The sequence below is a fragment of the Crassostrea angulata genome, chromosome 5, assembly GCF_025612915.1.
Source record: "Crassostrea angulata isolate pt1a10 chromosome 5, ASM2561291v2, whole genome shotgun sequence".
Classification (NCBI taxonomy): Eukaryota; Metazoa; Mollusca; class Bivalvia; order Ostreida; family Ostreidae; genus Magallana; species Magallana angulata.
This window is the reverse complement of record NC_069115.1, coordinates 12,711,487-12,726,701: the sequence shown is the minus strand read 5'-3', so window position 1 is coordinate 12,726,701 and position 15,215 is coordinate 12,711,487. Positions and strand designations below refer to the sequence as shown.

Genomic DNA, 15,215 nt, shown 5'->3' with positions numbered 1-15,215 from the left:
ACAGGAAGTTGACATCCAATTGGTACAAAAAATTTATCCAACGATATCGCATGCCGAAAAATGTCGAGCATCTGCAATTTGTAGTTGCTGAGAAAAATGTGACATATATTTTTGTTACCAACATACAGACAGACATACAAGGGTAAAACTATACCCCATTCACCTTTGGGATCGGGGGTATGAAATAAAAATTACTCAGAAGGAAATCACAACATCTTTAAAGTCTTGATTTAAATCTTTTATAGTTTACTTTTAAAATATGAAATGGAAATAAATATACATACATGTAATTAATATCAATTATGAATCAACATGATTTATATGCAATTACAAAAAGGTTTCAACGATTTTATTCTTTTATATCCCTATATAGGAATATTGACTGTGTTAAATGTATGTTGTACATTCTTCACAATTGTGTTAATTATCACCATTATCCCATTGATAAAGAAAATCATACATACATGTAATTATGTAGCAACACCTCATCGTAATTCAATATAAAACAACATGCATTGCATTAACATATATACATGAATTGTAAAAGACATTCGTTGACAGATACACCATTTTTTAAAACAATGAAGTTTATCCATCATGGATAAACCTGTAATCTTATTTCTTGCAACTTATTTCATCCGGCTCAATCCCCCTAAGTTTCAATAGTTTCCAATTCAATAAGATAACCGTGGCCCTTATATCTTTAATCAAATAGGTTAGTTATAAAATGTCTCTTTAAGAAATAAGGATTTGATTAGTTTTATGGAAACATAAATACAGGTCGGTCATGTGATCATATCTATCACAAAGCCCGAAATTTATTGATTATTTTGTTCAGGACAAAGACGATGCATAGAAATGGCATTATCTTTGGATTGCACCCCTTTCCGTCTCAAAGAAACATCAAATCTATTAAAACTAAAATACTGGAAGAGGCATAAGTTATATTTGTTAAAACACCAAAAAGGAACTCATGGGAATATAGAACGCGCTAATCTACATGTATATGCACTGTGAATTTGGTGGTACAATGAGCTTTTAGTTAATGGAAACAAATAGTCCAGCACTGGAGGAAGCAAAGTGCATTCACCAAAATTCTTTAATACAGTCACATAATGAATATGTTAAATGACTTATTCTATGGAATGTGTTCGTATAACAACAGTAACGGTCATTATAATCTGCATTTACACTGATCAATGCTAGTGTTCCCGACGTACGATAGATATACATGATAAATGTCACATACACAGCTGATACATAACATCAAGCATATCTTAAAAAATAGTCTTGATCTGACATGCCAAATAATGTTTTTCTAATGACGAAGATTATTTAAATATTGAGAGGCTAATTACATGGAAGTTTAAAAACGAACTGATTTGAAATCTTTATCAAAGCGTGCAGCAAAATACACGAACATTCTCAACTTTAGAACAATGCCTTGCAACACTTACAATGTAGCCTTTTTACAAACAGCTTGCATGTACAATTAATCATTTAACAAGAGGGAAAATTTAACGTTATACATGTAGCATGCAGTTGCAACAACTTTCATTTTGTGAAACATAAAATGAAATAGGCCTACAGCATCAGCATCCACGCCATCACAAAATCTGACGAATATATTACATTCACAAAATAAACATGACTGCATTAAACATGAAGATTCATCGCAAGAAAATCTATATCTCTCATACCAAACACGCACACAGTTATTAATATTTCAGGTACAAAATGATGAATGACTATTAAATAAATAAATAATGCATTTAACACGGAAGCACCCTTTCAGCTAGCTCATGGCTGTGTTCATATAAAAACAGACCAACAGTCCAAGAAGGGTAGCACTAATGACGTCCAGAGAAGGCCCCCGGGGTGACGAGGATTCACGCCCACTCAAAGTCTCCGGGGAAGGCGTAGTGGGCGCAAAGACGTTGTACCCTGTAAACGACAGAAGACCGTGTAATATTAATTTCAATTTAGTTTATAAAGAAGAGCTAAAAGTAATTTTAAGCTATACATATTTTGGAATAAAATATAAAGAATCAATATTGTAATAAAAAAAAATTGCTCCTGCATTTTACAGTACCGAAATTTCACTTGTACATGTAATGAAAGTAAAGAAAGTCATGAGATTGAGTTGACTTTATGGAGCAATTAGCGACCATCAAGTCTCTTCAATTAACCGACTTCACAGCAATGCAGATGCCAGTCAAGGCATCGAAGAGACTCAACATTCTAGACTAAGTGTCGGGTGTATATTCACTGGTTTTAGGTTCTTGGTAAATAAGTAACAAGATTATATATTGACTCAAGAAACCTTTGTTGCGTGCAGGAAGTACGCTTAAACCATTTTAACAAGACCTTAAACTTTCGGTATATAGGATATGTATCTATCTATTTCTTGTGCCCTGTTACAAGCGAAATACGCAGCGATTGCGTAGCCTTAAGTTTACTCAAAAGCCAGACAAATCTTGTTGATTTCAAAGAAGCATTATGATGGCTGAGCGGACAGCAATGAAATAGACAGGCCGACGTTACAAGTCCAAGCTCTTGTTAAAATGCTCTAATATTAAGCGTTGTTTTGCCTCGGACTAGAATGTCGCGACGTCATTGGATGAAACGCGTCACGTGGCTGCCTTACAAATTTCTTTAAAAGGCAAGCGTCAAAATTTATAGCGCAACATGGCGGACGTAACGTTATTTGAACTGATTTTCTACACAAACCTTTGATTACATATCAAACTTTAGGTCCTCGACAAAACAAAACACTTATTAGGTTTGTTACTGACTGTTTAAAGAAATTTGTGGGGTCGGTAAAGTCCATAGAAGGCTCGGCTCCGCCTCGCCTTCTATGGACTTTACCGTCCCCACAAATTTCTTTAAACAGTCAGTAACAAACCTAATAAGTAATATTGTCTCTTATAGTGAAGTATCTATGGATCCTCCAGCTAAAAGAAGTGCTAATTTTTTGTCATTTTTTTTTTGTACGGCTGTAGCGAAGTTGAATATTACAATTCACGTATTTCACGATGTGTGTCACACGATATCGATTTTTCGTCAAATTAAAAATATCTTGTGACCATGGTACAAGTACAAACTAGTATACCATAACACTTTCAAATATTCTCACCTTTGCCGAACTCGTACCGCCCCAGAAACCCGGTGTGTTCGTAGTTGTCGTTTGAAGTCATCAGGACCCGGAAGTACTCCCCGTCAGACACACGCTTGGTGAGCAGCGACTGCATGACTCCGCAAATAGGCTGGAATCCCTTATCCGGCCCCTCATGTGAGTAGCAAGTGAAGGTCACGTGGTCATTCTGACCCCCGCAGCTGAAAGCAGTGATTTTGTGTGTAAATGAACTGGCTAAAATATATCTTTTTAAGTAGTATCAGTTTCAACAAAAACTCTTGCAACATGACGCCACCCTATAAAATAAGATTCACAAATGCATTTTGTTTATAATACAGCTTTTAAATCCAAAAATAAAGTTGAAGTGACCAAGGTGACTTTACAAAAGTTGAACAACGAGGGGCCGGAAGGGGGGGGGGATGACGACAAACTCAACTCACACGTTTGTTTCACTCCGTAGTCCGACGTCAAAGTTATCCATAGTGATTGTGACTCGCTCTCCACGCTCTGCACGGAACACGTATTGACAATTAGTGACGGAGGGATACACGCCGGGGTAGTTCGGTGAGGTAAAGTTCCCCACCTTTTGTATCTTGCTGTTGTACGTGAAATGACAGAGCGGACGATCTGGTAAAGGGAATCATTATACTACAGATCCTCATAGGAATACAATTGTTTAAAGCAATATGAGCTGTATTTTTTTAGAATTTTATTTTGCTGTAAAAACCTGCTAGTATGCTAAGTCTGCATGTAACTTAAACTTTTATGATTAATAAGGTTGGAAAAAATCATTAATTTTTGTCAGAGGAAAGATACCTCTTCTAAGGAACATAAAGCAAATCAATTTTTGTACAATTTAATTTCGCTCCAATGAAGGCTCCTTAACAGCCCTTTTCACAAAAATTTGGCGAAAAGAAATCTAAAAACCATGATATTTTTGTCATTTAAGAAGAAAATAATATTTCATCATGAAAATTGCAGCTCATATTGCTTTAAACAAAAGGTAAAAAGAAAATAATATCTACTTATCATTGAAAATTGAAACTTATCTAGAACAGCGCTATGCATGATACTAGTATACATGTATTACGATATTTTTTTTTAATTTGTAATGCTTAGCAGCTTTATATGCATATATACATGCATTGCGAGATTTTTATTTATTTGTGATGCTTCGCAGTTTTTAAGACACTGGAACACAAAAGGACAACTGGGTTAAAAACAAGTCTTTAATTTGACCTGATAAGAAAATTTTCTTTCAATACTCAATTAATCTTAAAAATTTAAAGTAACTATTTCATAAAACTTGAAACAAAGATTTCGTGATAATGAATGGAGCGGGAAATGACCTTTCGTTTTCATTAATACTAGCTATAACCATTAGAGAGAGAGAGAGAGAGAGAGAGAGAGAGAGAGAGAGAGAGAGAGAGAGAGAGAGAGAGAGAGAGAGAGAGAGAGAGAGAGAGAGAGAGATGGTCAATTGCATGAATAATCTCTTCTGTTCATATTTCCAATGATAACCGTGTGAACATTGTGAACTTTCAAAGTAAAGAGAAGTAGCATGTGAAAATATTTCTATAGTCGTTGACTTCAAGATCACTGAATAGCCTATTCGTTTTGTTTGACAGCAAAATTAGGACAATTGCTGATACATGATTAAGTATATAGATTGATCTTTATAAAATGTTTAAACCTTAGGAAAATGTGTGCAACGGAAGTGCCTATTGGTCTCGAGGAAGATGGTTAGGCAAATTATGATGCTATCTGCTAATACAAAATATTCAGATTTCTTTCACTGCATGTCTGTTTCAGAAGATCATGTACTATACGTTCGCTTGATAAGTCTGTTGTAGAACGGCAATCAAACTTCATAAATTTATACGGTTTCGATTATACATACATGTACATGTATGTTGAGAGGATCTGAATGTTTTTGTCATTAAAATTCATATTCTCCCAATGTCATGGTTCAGTTAAAAGAAAAAAAATCCAAGTAATGAAAATATTTGTACTATCGTAAATTTTTGCATTCGCACCCACCCAGTACACTAACAATTAACAATGGCATCAACCAACGTTATAAAGCATCAATTTTAATTCTCTATAATGAATTGGCAAGGTTTCAAATTAATTTTGAAGATAGTTTTCGCTTATGGTGATGTACATTAACGTATACGTGTAACCATATACATTTACAAAAATGAAAGACAGAATTAGTGTGTACTATAAAAGTACACACTAATTCTTTCTGTCTTTGATTTATTTTAAAATTGCAGATTTATTTCTTTGGACGGACTAATAAACTTGCCTGCGGACTAGTAAAAATAATCATGCACTAGTCCGGCGGGACCAATGCTTTAAAAAAATAGTGTCGAACCCTGTACTATACATACTTCGATCTCCGAAAGACTGTAGACCTGTTGTTATTCCAAAATCTGAAAGAAAAGCTAACACTACTTAGTACTTAAGAAAAATGATACATGCCATTATATGAAAAAAAAACATCAGAGAGCGTCATTTTATTTTGTTGCATGTGATCAATATTTATATACACAGATTTATTGAGGAATACATGAAATTTTGATTGCACACGGTGCGCGAGATAAATATGACATTTACGTGAACCAATTTTATTTTAAAGACATAAATTCATTGTTCGACAGAACTGTAAGCTTGGTTTGGAGTGTTATAAAGTCCGATAAGAATCGATCTATCATGCAATATACACTGTACCTTTTCTGAATTTGTACTGGAACTCAAACCCCGAGGCCTGTCCTTTGCCGGGGGAGGGGTTGCTGACAAATCTCACCCTCATCCAGTTGTTGGCGGACATAAACTGGAGGGGTAGGGTGTCCCCGCAGAACATGGCTGTAGCCTCATCATAGTCCTCGTAGATAAAAATAGAAACGGAATCCTCCAGTTTACAGTCCCTGTAAAACGCAGCGGATAACACTTATTACAGTCAGAGAGAATTACATCGAACTAGGGGAGGGTGAAGGGGAGAAGAGGAGATGGCCAGCCAGCCTCCTTATCAGTCATTTGTTACATTGTACTTTACCGAGGCACTACCGCGGCAAACAAATTATTCTGTCCCTTTCTTTAAAAAAAAAAAACTTTTACAGATTGTGCACTGCTTGATCAAGTTCATAGCCTTCAGATCGAAAAAACCCAAGTTTTCATTATAGCCTAAAACTAAACCTTGAACGCCTTAATTATGGTTTTCAAGTGAATCAGATTTATATACGGACGCCTACAGAGTTTTGATAAGTACAATACCTTTATAAAATATGTTCTATTTTAAAAGCCCTCAACTACCAACTATTGCCAAAGAATTCTGTTATACTTTCATGTTAAATACTGAAATCTGATTGGTTTAGACGCAGTTCATAATCTGTTCTATTACCCTCAGCGTTAGCAACGCACTTAGCAACGGGTAACATTACAAATTGTTACATGCGCGAAAATCATGCGCGTACGGTTCGCCATAGAATTCACGTTATTCCTATCTAAACGCAGTGATGTTTTCTTTGAAATTAAGACATTCAGTATAACAAAATAAATAGTGCCTGTTTGGGAGGATAACAGTTGAAGTTGACACCCCTCGAAAATCATTGTCAACCTCCGCTTCGCGTCGGTTGACAATGGTTTTCTCGGGTTGTCAATTTTAACTGTTACCCTCCCAAACAGGCACTATTTATATAATGTACCATTGCCAAGGTGACAGTTATGCACCAGTCTTAAGGCGCAGTTCGTAAAAACAAATAAAAAGGACCTGTCATAGATGCAAAATAAACCCGGCTTGACAAGAAAAATTCCAATTGCGTTAGATTTGGAATTTGTTTAAAAATGTATTTTACATCAATCTCAAAAGGAAAATTCAGCTGTACATGTTGTGTGAAAAATGCAGGTGTATGTACATGTAGTTTAAAAATGGCAACTTCAAGGGGCATAGGTGGATTATTTTTGGACATATTATAAATCCCGACAACACACAAAATTATTAATTGAAAAACTAACTGTTTGGTGCAATGGAGAAATAAAGTGAAAAAGCCCCAACTGCATTGCATTTCACAGTTCACCACCGTCAAAACGTATAAAAGACAGGTTAATTTTTCGCGAAGTTATTACAACACTTGGTTTTAAGCCCATCACTCCATTTGTTAAACTGAACACAAAAACCATCACAAAAGCCCTACTGGGAAATCAATGAATAGAGAAATGAAGTCTCCTTGCCCTCACCCCCTCTTCTCCGCAATGTCGAGTGGTCACATCAGCCTAGAGTCCCTAAGCTATGAAGGTAATGAACACATTTGGGCTTAAACTTAATTAATTTTCAGTTTCCATCCATTTCAAACCCCTGGGAACGAGGACTGTTAAAGCTCGCTTAGGACAAAGCCCCGAATTGATCAGGAAATGAATGTGCGTATCTCTAAGCAAAAATAGCAGGTGACCATTATGAAAAGCAATTCTTCATAGAAAGGAAAAATTCTCCCCGGCAATCATTGGAATTATTCCCCGGACGAGAGCTTTCGGTTTTCGGTGATAAGGTTTTTATATCATGTTTTGATGTAGTGGAACCTCTTTTATTTATTGAATTATTTTGAGATTTATTGCGAGTTGCAATCAATATTTATAGGAAAAGGGTTCAGGAAAGTAAAGTATTTCTATTAATTTTACGCAGACCTTATTTAATTTTGGTACTCTATATTATCAAATATAGTGTATAAAAATAATAGAAATTTGTCTATGAAGAAATAATGGTATAAGAAAGAATCCTAAAACGAGAGAGAGAGAGAGAGAGAGAGAGAGAGAGAGAGAGAGAGAGAGAGAGAGAGAGAGAGAGAGAGAGAGAGAGGTTAATAGTGAGGAGGTTTGAAAAATTCTCCTCTTTCATAATAATAATAAACAAAAGTAGTTTAATATTGATGTGTAGTATTATACTGGTGCTAGTAATAAAAAATAGATTTTTATGCATTTACAAACAAAATCAAAATTACCATCAAAATGGAAACAAGGCTTTCATAGCTCAGAGTGTCTGGTCTCCATATTATGAACCTTTTTCTATTAAGGAGATTTAACCATAAAGACATGCTTTATGGACGTTCTTATCGATTGCTTCGAGAGTTCTTTATTAGTAGGAAGTAAAATGGTAAAAAAAAGACCTAGAGATTGCCTACATATAATGCTGAAGTGCGGTACATTCTACACAGAGTAGCTACACCTTTTTCGATCGCGGTGTTTATGCAATTAAAAGAGCCTGACTGTAATTTTACATGCATCGGCATTTGTACACAGTTATTTCAATTCAATGAATATAACAACAATCCTAAAAGGAATGTGGATCATACAATGTATTTGATTTTGAATTTAATGGACTGGATACACGGTGCATTAAAAACTTATTGTCAAAATGCAATTCTATACCAGTTTTTATTAAAATGATGTTAATCGATTAGAAATGCCCCCCCCCCCCTTCATGATTAGTATTAAATTTCTTAAATTTATTTATAAAAGTTTTGTTTTAACCCATTATGAATATGTACACTTTCAAACTAATACACTGTCAAGTACATTTATTGATATATTTTTATCATTATTGTTGAGTTGAGTTTCGTGACCAAAAGGATAAACATGTCATCATTTAGACTGTACAACATGTATTCAATGGAAGTGGAAATAAGCAAATAAATGAATACTATGAATCCCTCCCCCACGGATTAAGTTATTTTAAATTATAGTTGTCTTGTTTTGTTTTTTGATATGTTTTGCTTCTGAGGATATTTTGGATTAGCTGCTCCCTCCCACTTTCAAAAAATACTACCAAGATGTTTGGAAACAAGAGTTGAATGCAGTCCGAAATACTCTCAGGAACTATTAAGAGTTTGATAAACGCTAATGTAGATACTAATATCAAAGTAACGTAGATAATATCCCTAACATTAAGCTATTACCGACTGTCTTTTGTCCCCCCTTAACTACCGGCCTCCGCTACACATCTGATCCCACGGTCGCTCTCTTAATGTTCATTGATGTGTTTATTGTCAGATTCTGGGGCCATTACCGTGTACAGAGGTTCCAAGACGAATACACGGAAAATACCAGTGAGAGAAGCCATAAATTCTAATTTAGAGCGCTGATCTGTTGTCTATTGATTTCTTCATCAGCCGAGACCCCTGCTTTCAGGATCCGAGTTACGACATGGATTAGTTTATAACACGCATTTTTAATTTCTGTTCAAGCTTCTTAAATGCATGAAGGCTGTTTCTATTGTTTCTTCATTTCTATTGCTACGTTGGTGATTGCCTAGCAGTTGTTCAAAGTTTTTAGATTCAGAGCTGCTTTTATCTACACTTGTCGATCAACCACTGCAAAATGCTACATATACTATTGGCATTGACATGAAATGCCTCCAATAATAAAATTAGCAGTAATTCATTATACAAGGACAGCATTTTTCATTACGTGCACGAAAAACGTTCCATTTACAGAAAAAGGGTCTGTGGAGTTAATGTCTTCCTCTATTCGTGTACTTAAAATGGGAACAATTAGAAGCTCCTTTCTTTCGCAATAATTAAAATCTTCGAGAACGACTTTAACAGTGTAGTAGAGACCTGTTAAATAGTCTGTCGTTATTTAGGTGAGGCTTTTTACACGGAAAATCAATTATCTGGCGCTGAGCTCTTCATCCTCTAATCCGTGATGGTTCGATCAAGAAAGAACAAATATTCGTTCTTACTTAACATTCATAGCTTTTGTAACACAATGTGTGTATTTCAGCAGTAAAGAAGTACACATTACTGCATTTCAAATCCAACTGTCAGATGCATCGCTTATTTATTCGCTCTGGTAAGCGCAATTCTTAGCGAAGCGTCATTGGCATTATCCAATCTTACACCGATTTCCGGTTAAGCGCCACCTATACATGATCATTAACTATTTTTTCTAAGTTGATTTTCCTTTTACATTTGATGACTACCATTTTGGAAACTTTAACGTTCTTGATTTATTAATAGAAATATCGTAAATTAAAGAACATGTCGCGTGATGTATGTGTCAGTACTCTCAGTACTTTGATGGAAATTGTAAACTCAAACATATTACACAAAACAATTGAAGCACGTTAATATAGATAATACTTGTTATACGTTTACCCATTCACTTCTGAATAGATCTTGGATTTGTGGAGGTTGAAGTGCGTGAATTTGATTTGAACTCTTTCACCGGGATTGGCGTAAAAATCATAAGTGCACGTGATGTCCGCTGGGTAAGGGTGGGAATACCTCGGGCTACAAATCGTACCCTCGGGGGAGGAAGCCTGAGTGATATTCTTGTTGCATTCGGCTGAAACAAAAAAAAATCGGATTACAATCTCGATCTAAATTACACCGCCATATTTATCAAATTGATCTGGTAATATATCAATTTGTTTTAGCATAGTTTTGAATAATGTGAGCATTTATGTCCACCATGAACCATGCAATGAACCAAATTGTCACCAGTTTTATGTAAATTTAGCACTAAATCGTAGTAATGCTGTAAAAGTGATGTTATCGGCATATTATGATGTGGAAGCTGAATATTATTTTCTTTTCAGACATTTTCATAACTTTTGGTAAGGAAAAAAACATGCACCAGTGCAGAGAGAGAGAGAGAGAGAGAGAGAGAGAGAGAGAGAGAGAGAGAGAGAGAGAGAGAGAGAGAGAGAGTACCAAATATAAAAAAAACCTTGGAGATAATCACTTTAACTTCCTGGTTTTAAAACGAATTTATGAACATGAATTTAAAAAAATTAAGTTGATAATTACTTCAGTCTGGTATTGTATAATAATACCTTGATTCATGATAAAGTTTAGCTGGATTAAGGAGGCTAAATGATCAACAAATTACCCATTAGATTTACCTTGGAATTTTAGATATGACATTATTAAGTGCATAAATTTATGTTTGAAGAAAAAAATATGTTAGCTTAAAAGATGAATAGCTTCCAATAAGTTAATGCACAGCTTTTCGTCTTAAAGAAGAAAATTTAGTTTTAAACTGACCATAACCATCCAGCTTCAAAGTCAGAAAGCGATAGATATTTGATTTACTAACAGGCGAAATAAAAAAAAAAGCAAATGACAATGGCCGCTGTCATTTGCTGACGCCCGTCACCTTCAAATGTCATTGAGTTAAAGCTGACAATGATTTTTTTATAAACAAGAAAGCAATTTCGCTATTTGTAACATTTGAACAAATATCATCGAAACAAATATAAAAGCATTAACATTTCTCATCGCTCAATTAATCGAGTCATCAACAAATTATGTACAATGCATGTAGCTGTAATATTGAATTAAATTTCTGAGAGAGAGAGAGAGAGAGAGAGAGAGTGAGAGAGAGAGAGAGAGAGAGAGAGAGAGAGAGGATATCATATAATAAATACACAACCATACATGTATATGTACATACACGAAAAATCCATGTACCAACAAAGGACAATAAGATCCTCAATATCTAACAACTGTCATTATAAAACATTTCTGTACATCTTATTTTTTGAGCAATATTAATACAATCCCCATTATACAACTCATTTTGTATGTACATCTTATTTTTGAATAGTTTTAGCATATAAAGTTCCCATAATATTAAGACTTACCGCTTACTGGACATTGTTGAAAAGGAGAATACTGATTGAACGAACTCACAAAGGTTACAGTAATAGTCCACAAAACCAACCACAAAAGTCTTGCCAAGACAACAACCATAGCTACACAGTGGTATCCAGCAAAGGAGATTAAAGGATGTATGCAAAAACCTCCCCAATGAATTATCAGTGTTCAACACTGTTAGAAATTCCTCATTACCCTCGCTCATACAAATGACAGCGGTGAGCGTTGGGAACGACTGTCACAGTTATCCGTAACGCCTGGATCTAACTTCCCGCCAAATAGTGTGTATCAACAAACACTGCACAAACTATACACTATACTTGAAAAAGACCTCATTGGAACAGAATATCCAATTTCCTTCGTATCGATTGAACAACTTGCCTAGCTGAAGCCAAAATATGACATTTGTTATAAACGATACGACTTTCACATCCCTACTCTTCCTCTTTCTCTCTCTCTCTCTCTTCCTCGAAACGTTCACTGTATTTTTTTTTTATCCAATTTCGACCAACAACGACACCCTTAAAAGCCTTGCGTTGTGTAAGAGTAATTATTTCGACTTTTTTTTTCGTCGGCCTAATAAAAAATGAATGTCTTTTTGTCCCGATCAATTGCAAAGGAGAGCCTCATTGGTCCTATAGTTTCGCTTTTTTCCTGGTAATTACGGCGTCTATCTGGATGGACGTCCAGCAATCATTTTGTGAGAGGGGCACTGTAGTCGCTAATCTGTTTTTATGGCACCTTGATTCCTCTGACAGAAACTAAAATTCATCTTATTGAATTATGAAATGACGTAAGATGCCCTCTGCGAATTGATGTTGAGTCTCACACACGGGGTCTTTTATTGATGATTGCGATCCAAAAAAAATTTTAATGTTCGTCTTGGAATTATCGTAATCTTGTTTGGTTTCAACGTTTGGTTCAACTAATAACAGTAAACATATAATGGGACTCATAATATGATGAATCAAGAATCAAATAAACATGTCCGGTGAAAGGTTCGCACCAAAAATGCAGGCATGCACAATAGGATAAAAAACATAATTCATCAATTATTTATTGTTTTTCATCAGATCGGTTTTCTCAAAGTTATTAAAAAATAACTGGTGTTCACATAGTTGGTTTTTTTTTATTTACATTTCAGAGTTTCCTTCTAAATGTTTTGGTTTTTCTGTATTATTTTATGTATATATTGTAGGCTCGTATTCGCAACTCAATTAAAATGGCAAACGAACTAAACTGTAAAATATTGCCCAACAGCAGAAAATGTGCAGGAGGCGAAGCACACACCAGGCGGATGAATTTAATTAAGCTGTCTAATTTTTCCCTCGGCTTGAATGATGGTAGTCGATCCAACTCAAAGAAACCATTCCCAAAGACCCCCTTGTCGTGATCTTGTCACATCAAATTCTTCAACATCGATTTCTCCGTGTATCGAGAGTAGATAACTAGGGAGAGACTTTCTCCTCTGAAGTTAAGTTATTGGAGAATCTATGTAGATGCTCAATGCATTCAACACAAAGCAGCGGCGTATCGAGGTTTAAAAGAAAGAGGGAAAACGATCGAAGGGATTATTAGGTTAAGATGCCTTCATGGAATATGTTAGAGGGACGTCGCCAATTTAATCACCAAATTAATTTAACATGCATATTTTACCATCATATGATATGATTTAGAAAAGGCCAATGCTTGATAAATAGTTATTTTTTTTCTTGCATTAAATGTTGATTGTAACTACTGGGCTAAATTGCCACACCTAAATATTCTTAAGTCACGATTGCTTGTTTGATTTTTTTTTTTCAAAAGTGACTTTTCCATATCTGATGTTTCCAAATATCAATGAAAGTATTTTGTGTGTGTTTTTTTTTTAAAATTATCTGATAATTTTTATAATTTGGAGTAACAAGTGAAATATTAGATATGATCTAACTTCAAATATAATCAATTTAGAGTATACTTGATATTTTTATCTGTACGAAAAACGATGCTACGTTAGGTACAGTAGGGGGTTGTTCGATTCCCTACCGCTATAAACCAAAGTTGATAGAAAATCGATTCAGAAAACAAATTTTCGTTCTTGAATTATTTAGATTAGAATGCAATCAAATTCATGAGGGTTGTTATTTGGAACTTTAGTCTTAGACTCTAACTTCTGTGAAGATCAAATTAGTAGATTCAAGCATGATATCGATGATTTATATGGCGATAAGCGACAGACATAGGATTATTAGTTAGCACTTGATTCTGAAGCAGATTCTTAACATGAGTAAAAATAACTCAACTGGGCGATTTTAAATCAAACACACAGTTACTCAAACAAGAGAAACATAATAAGGGAAATTCTTTCACTAGTATATCTAATCAAAGTACTGAAAGTACTGATAGACGGAGGCATCATTTCCGAGGAAATTAAAGTAATGAAAATATATCATTTTTTTTTATTTAAGGAAAAACAGCGCTTATCATGTTAGAATATTCGCGAAGCGGTTTAGTATTATGACAATTTAAGGTCGCAAGGATATTTTCAGGGTGACATCAGAGTTAGGTAGATAATATTAGAATAATTAGTGTTGTTCTCTTATCTTAACCTTATAAGCTTGTTAATATATTACCACTTAAATGTGTTTATTCTTTACAAAAAAGGAAGGAGGAAATTCTTGATTCTGAAGCAGATTCTTAACATGAGTAAAAATAACTCAACTGGGCGATTTTAAATCAAACACACAGTTACTCAAACAAGAGAAACATAATAAGGGAAATTCTTTCACTAGTATATCTAATCAAAGTACTGAAAGTACTGATAGACGGAGGCATCATTTCCGAGGAAATTAAAGTAATGAAAATATATCATTTTTTTTTATTTAAGGAAAAAAACCGCTTATCATTTTAGAATATTCGCGAAGCGGTTTAGTATTATGACAATTTAAGGTCGCAAGGATATTTTCAGGTTGACATCAGAGTTAGGTAGATAATATTAGAATAATTAGTGTTGTTCTCTTATCTTAACCTTATAAGCTTGTTAATATATTACCACTTAAATGTGTTTATTCTTTACAAAAAAGGAAGGAGGAAATTATTTTGCATCACAAAACAACATGGGAAACTGTACATGTTATTAATAGTATACAACTGGAAATATACAATGCACACTATTTATGTATACACATTTCTTTTCTTGTGTATATTTAGTTTAAGTTGATATTATTTCCTGTGTATAGTGATTTGCAAAACTAAGGTAGAAAACGGCATATCCTAGAGGTTTCCACACCTGATCAAGACAAAAGATAACCTCTAAATTGCAAACTACTTTGTCTAACTGTACAACACCCCCCCCCCTTTTCTATCTTGCAGAAGGGGTTTCTTGATTAATGAGTGTCGTCGATCCAGATATTCTCTTATTACGATCGTTGAGAGAGAGAGAGAGA

General features: G+C 34.6%; 1 protein-coding gene across 6 annotated transcripts in view; it reads right to left on the bottom strand.

The window, feature by feature from the left end:
- Nucleotides 1-223: 223 nt before the first annotated feature.
- The window catches only part of LOC128185749 (suppressor of lurcher protein 1-like), a 59,382-nt gene continuing 44,390 nt past the window's right edge, over nucleotides 224-15,215 (bottom strand). For all 6 annotated transcript variants that reach the window (XM_052855402.1, XM_052855405.1, XM_052855401.1 and 3 more), the window contains 6 exons: nucleotides 10,288-10,477; nucleotides 5,870-6,066; nucleotides 5,530-5,571; nucleotides 3,577-3,763; nucleotides 3,137-3,336; nucleotides 224-1,944 (listed from right to left, as the gene is read on the bottom strand). In XM_052855402.1, coding sequence (XP_052711362.1) covers nucleotides 1,796-1,944; nucleotides 3,137-3,336; nucleotides 3,577-3,763; nucleotides 5,530-5,571; nucleotides 5,870-6,066; nucleotides 10,288-10,477 — 965 coding nt within the window. In that variant the 3' untranslated portion in view covers nucleotides 224-1,795. The remainder of the gene's footprint in view (nucleotides 1,945-3,136; nucleotides 3,337-3,576; nucleotides 3,764-5,529; nucleotides 5,572-5,869; nucleotides 6,067-10,287; nucleotides 10,478-15,215) is intronic.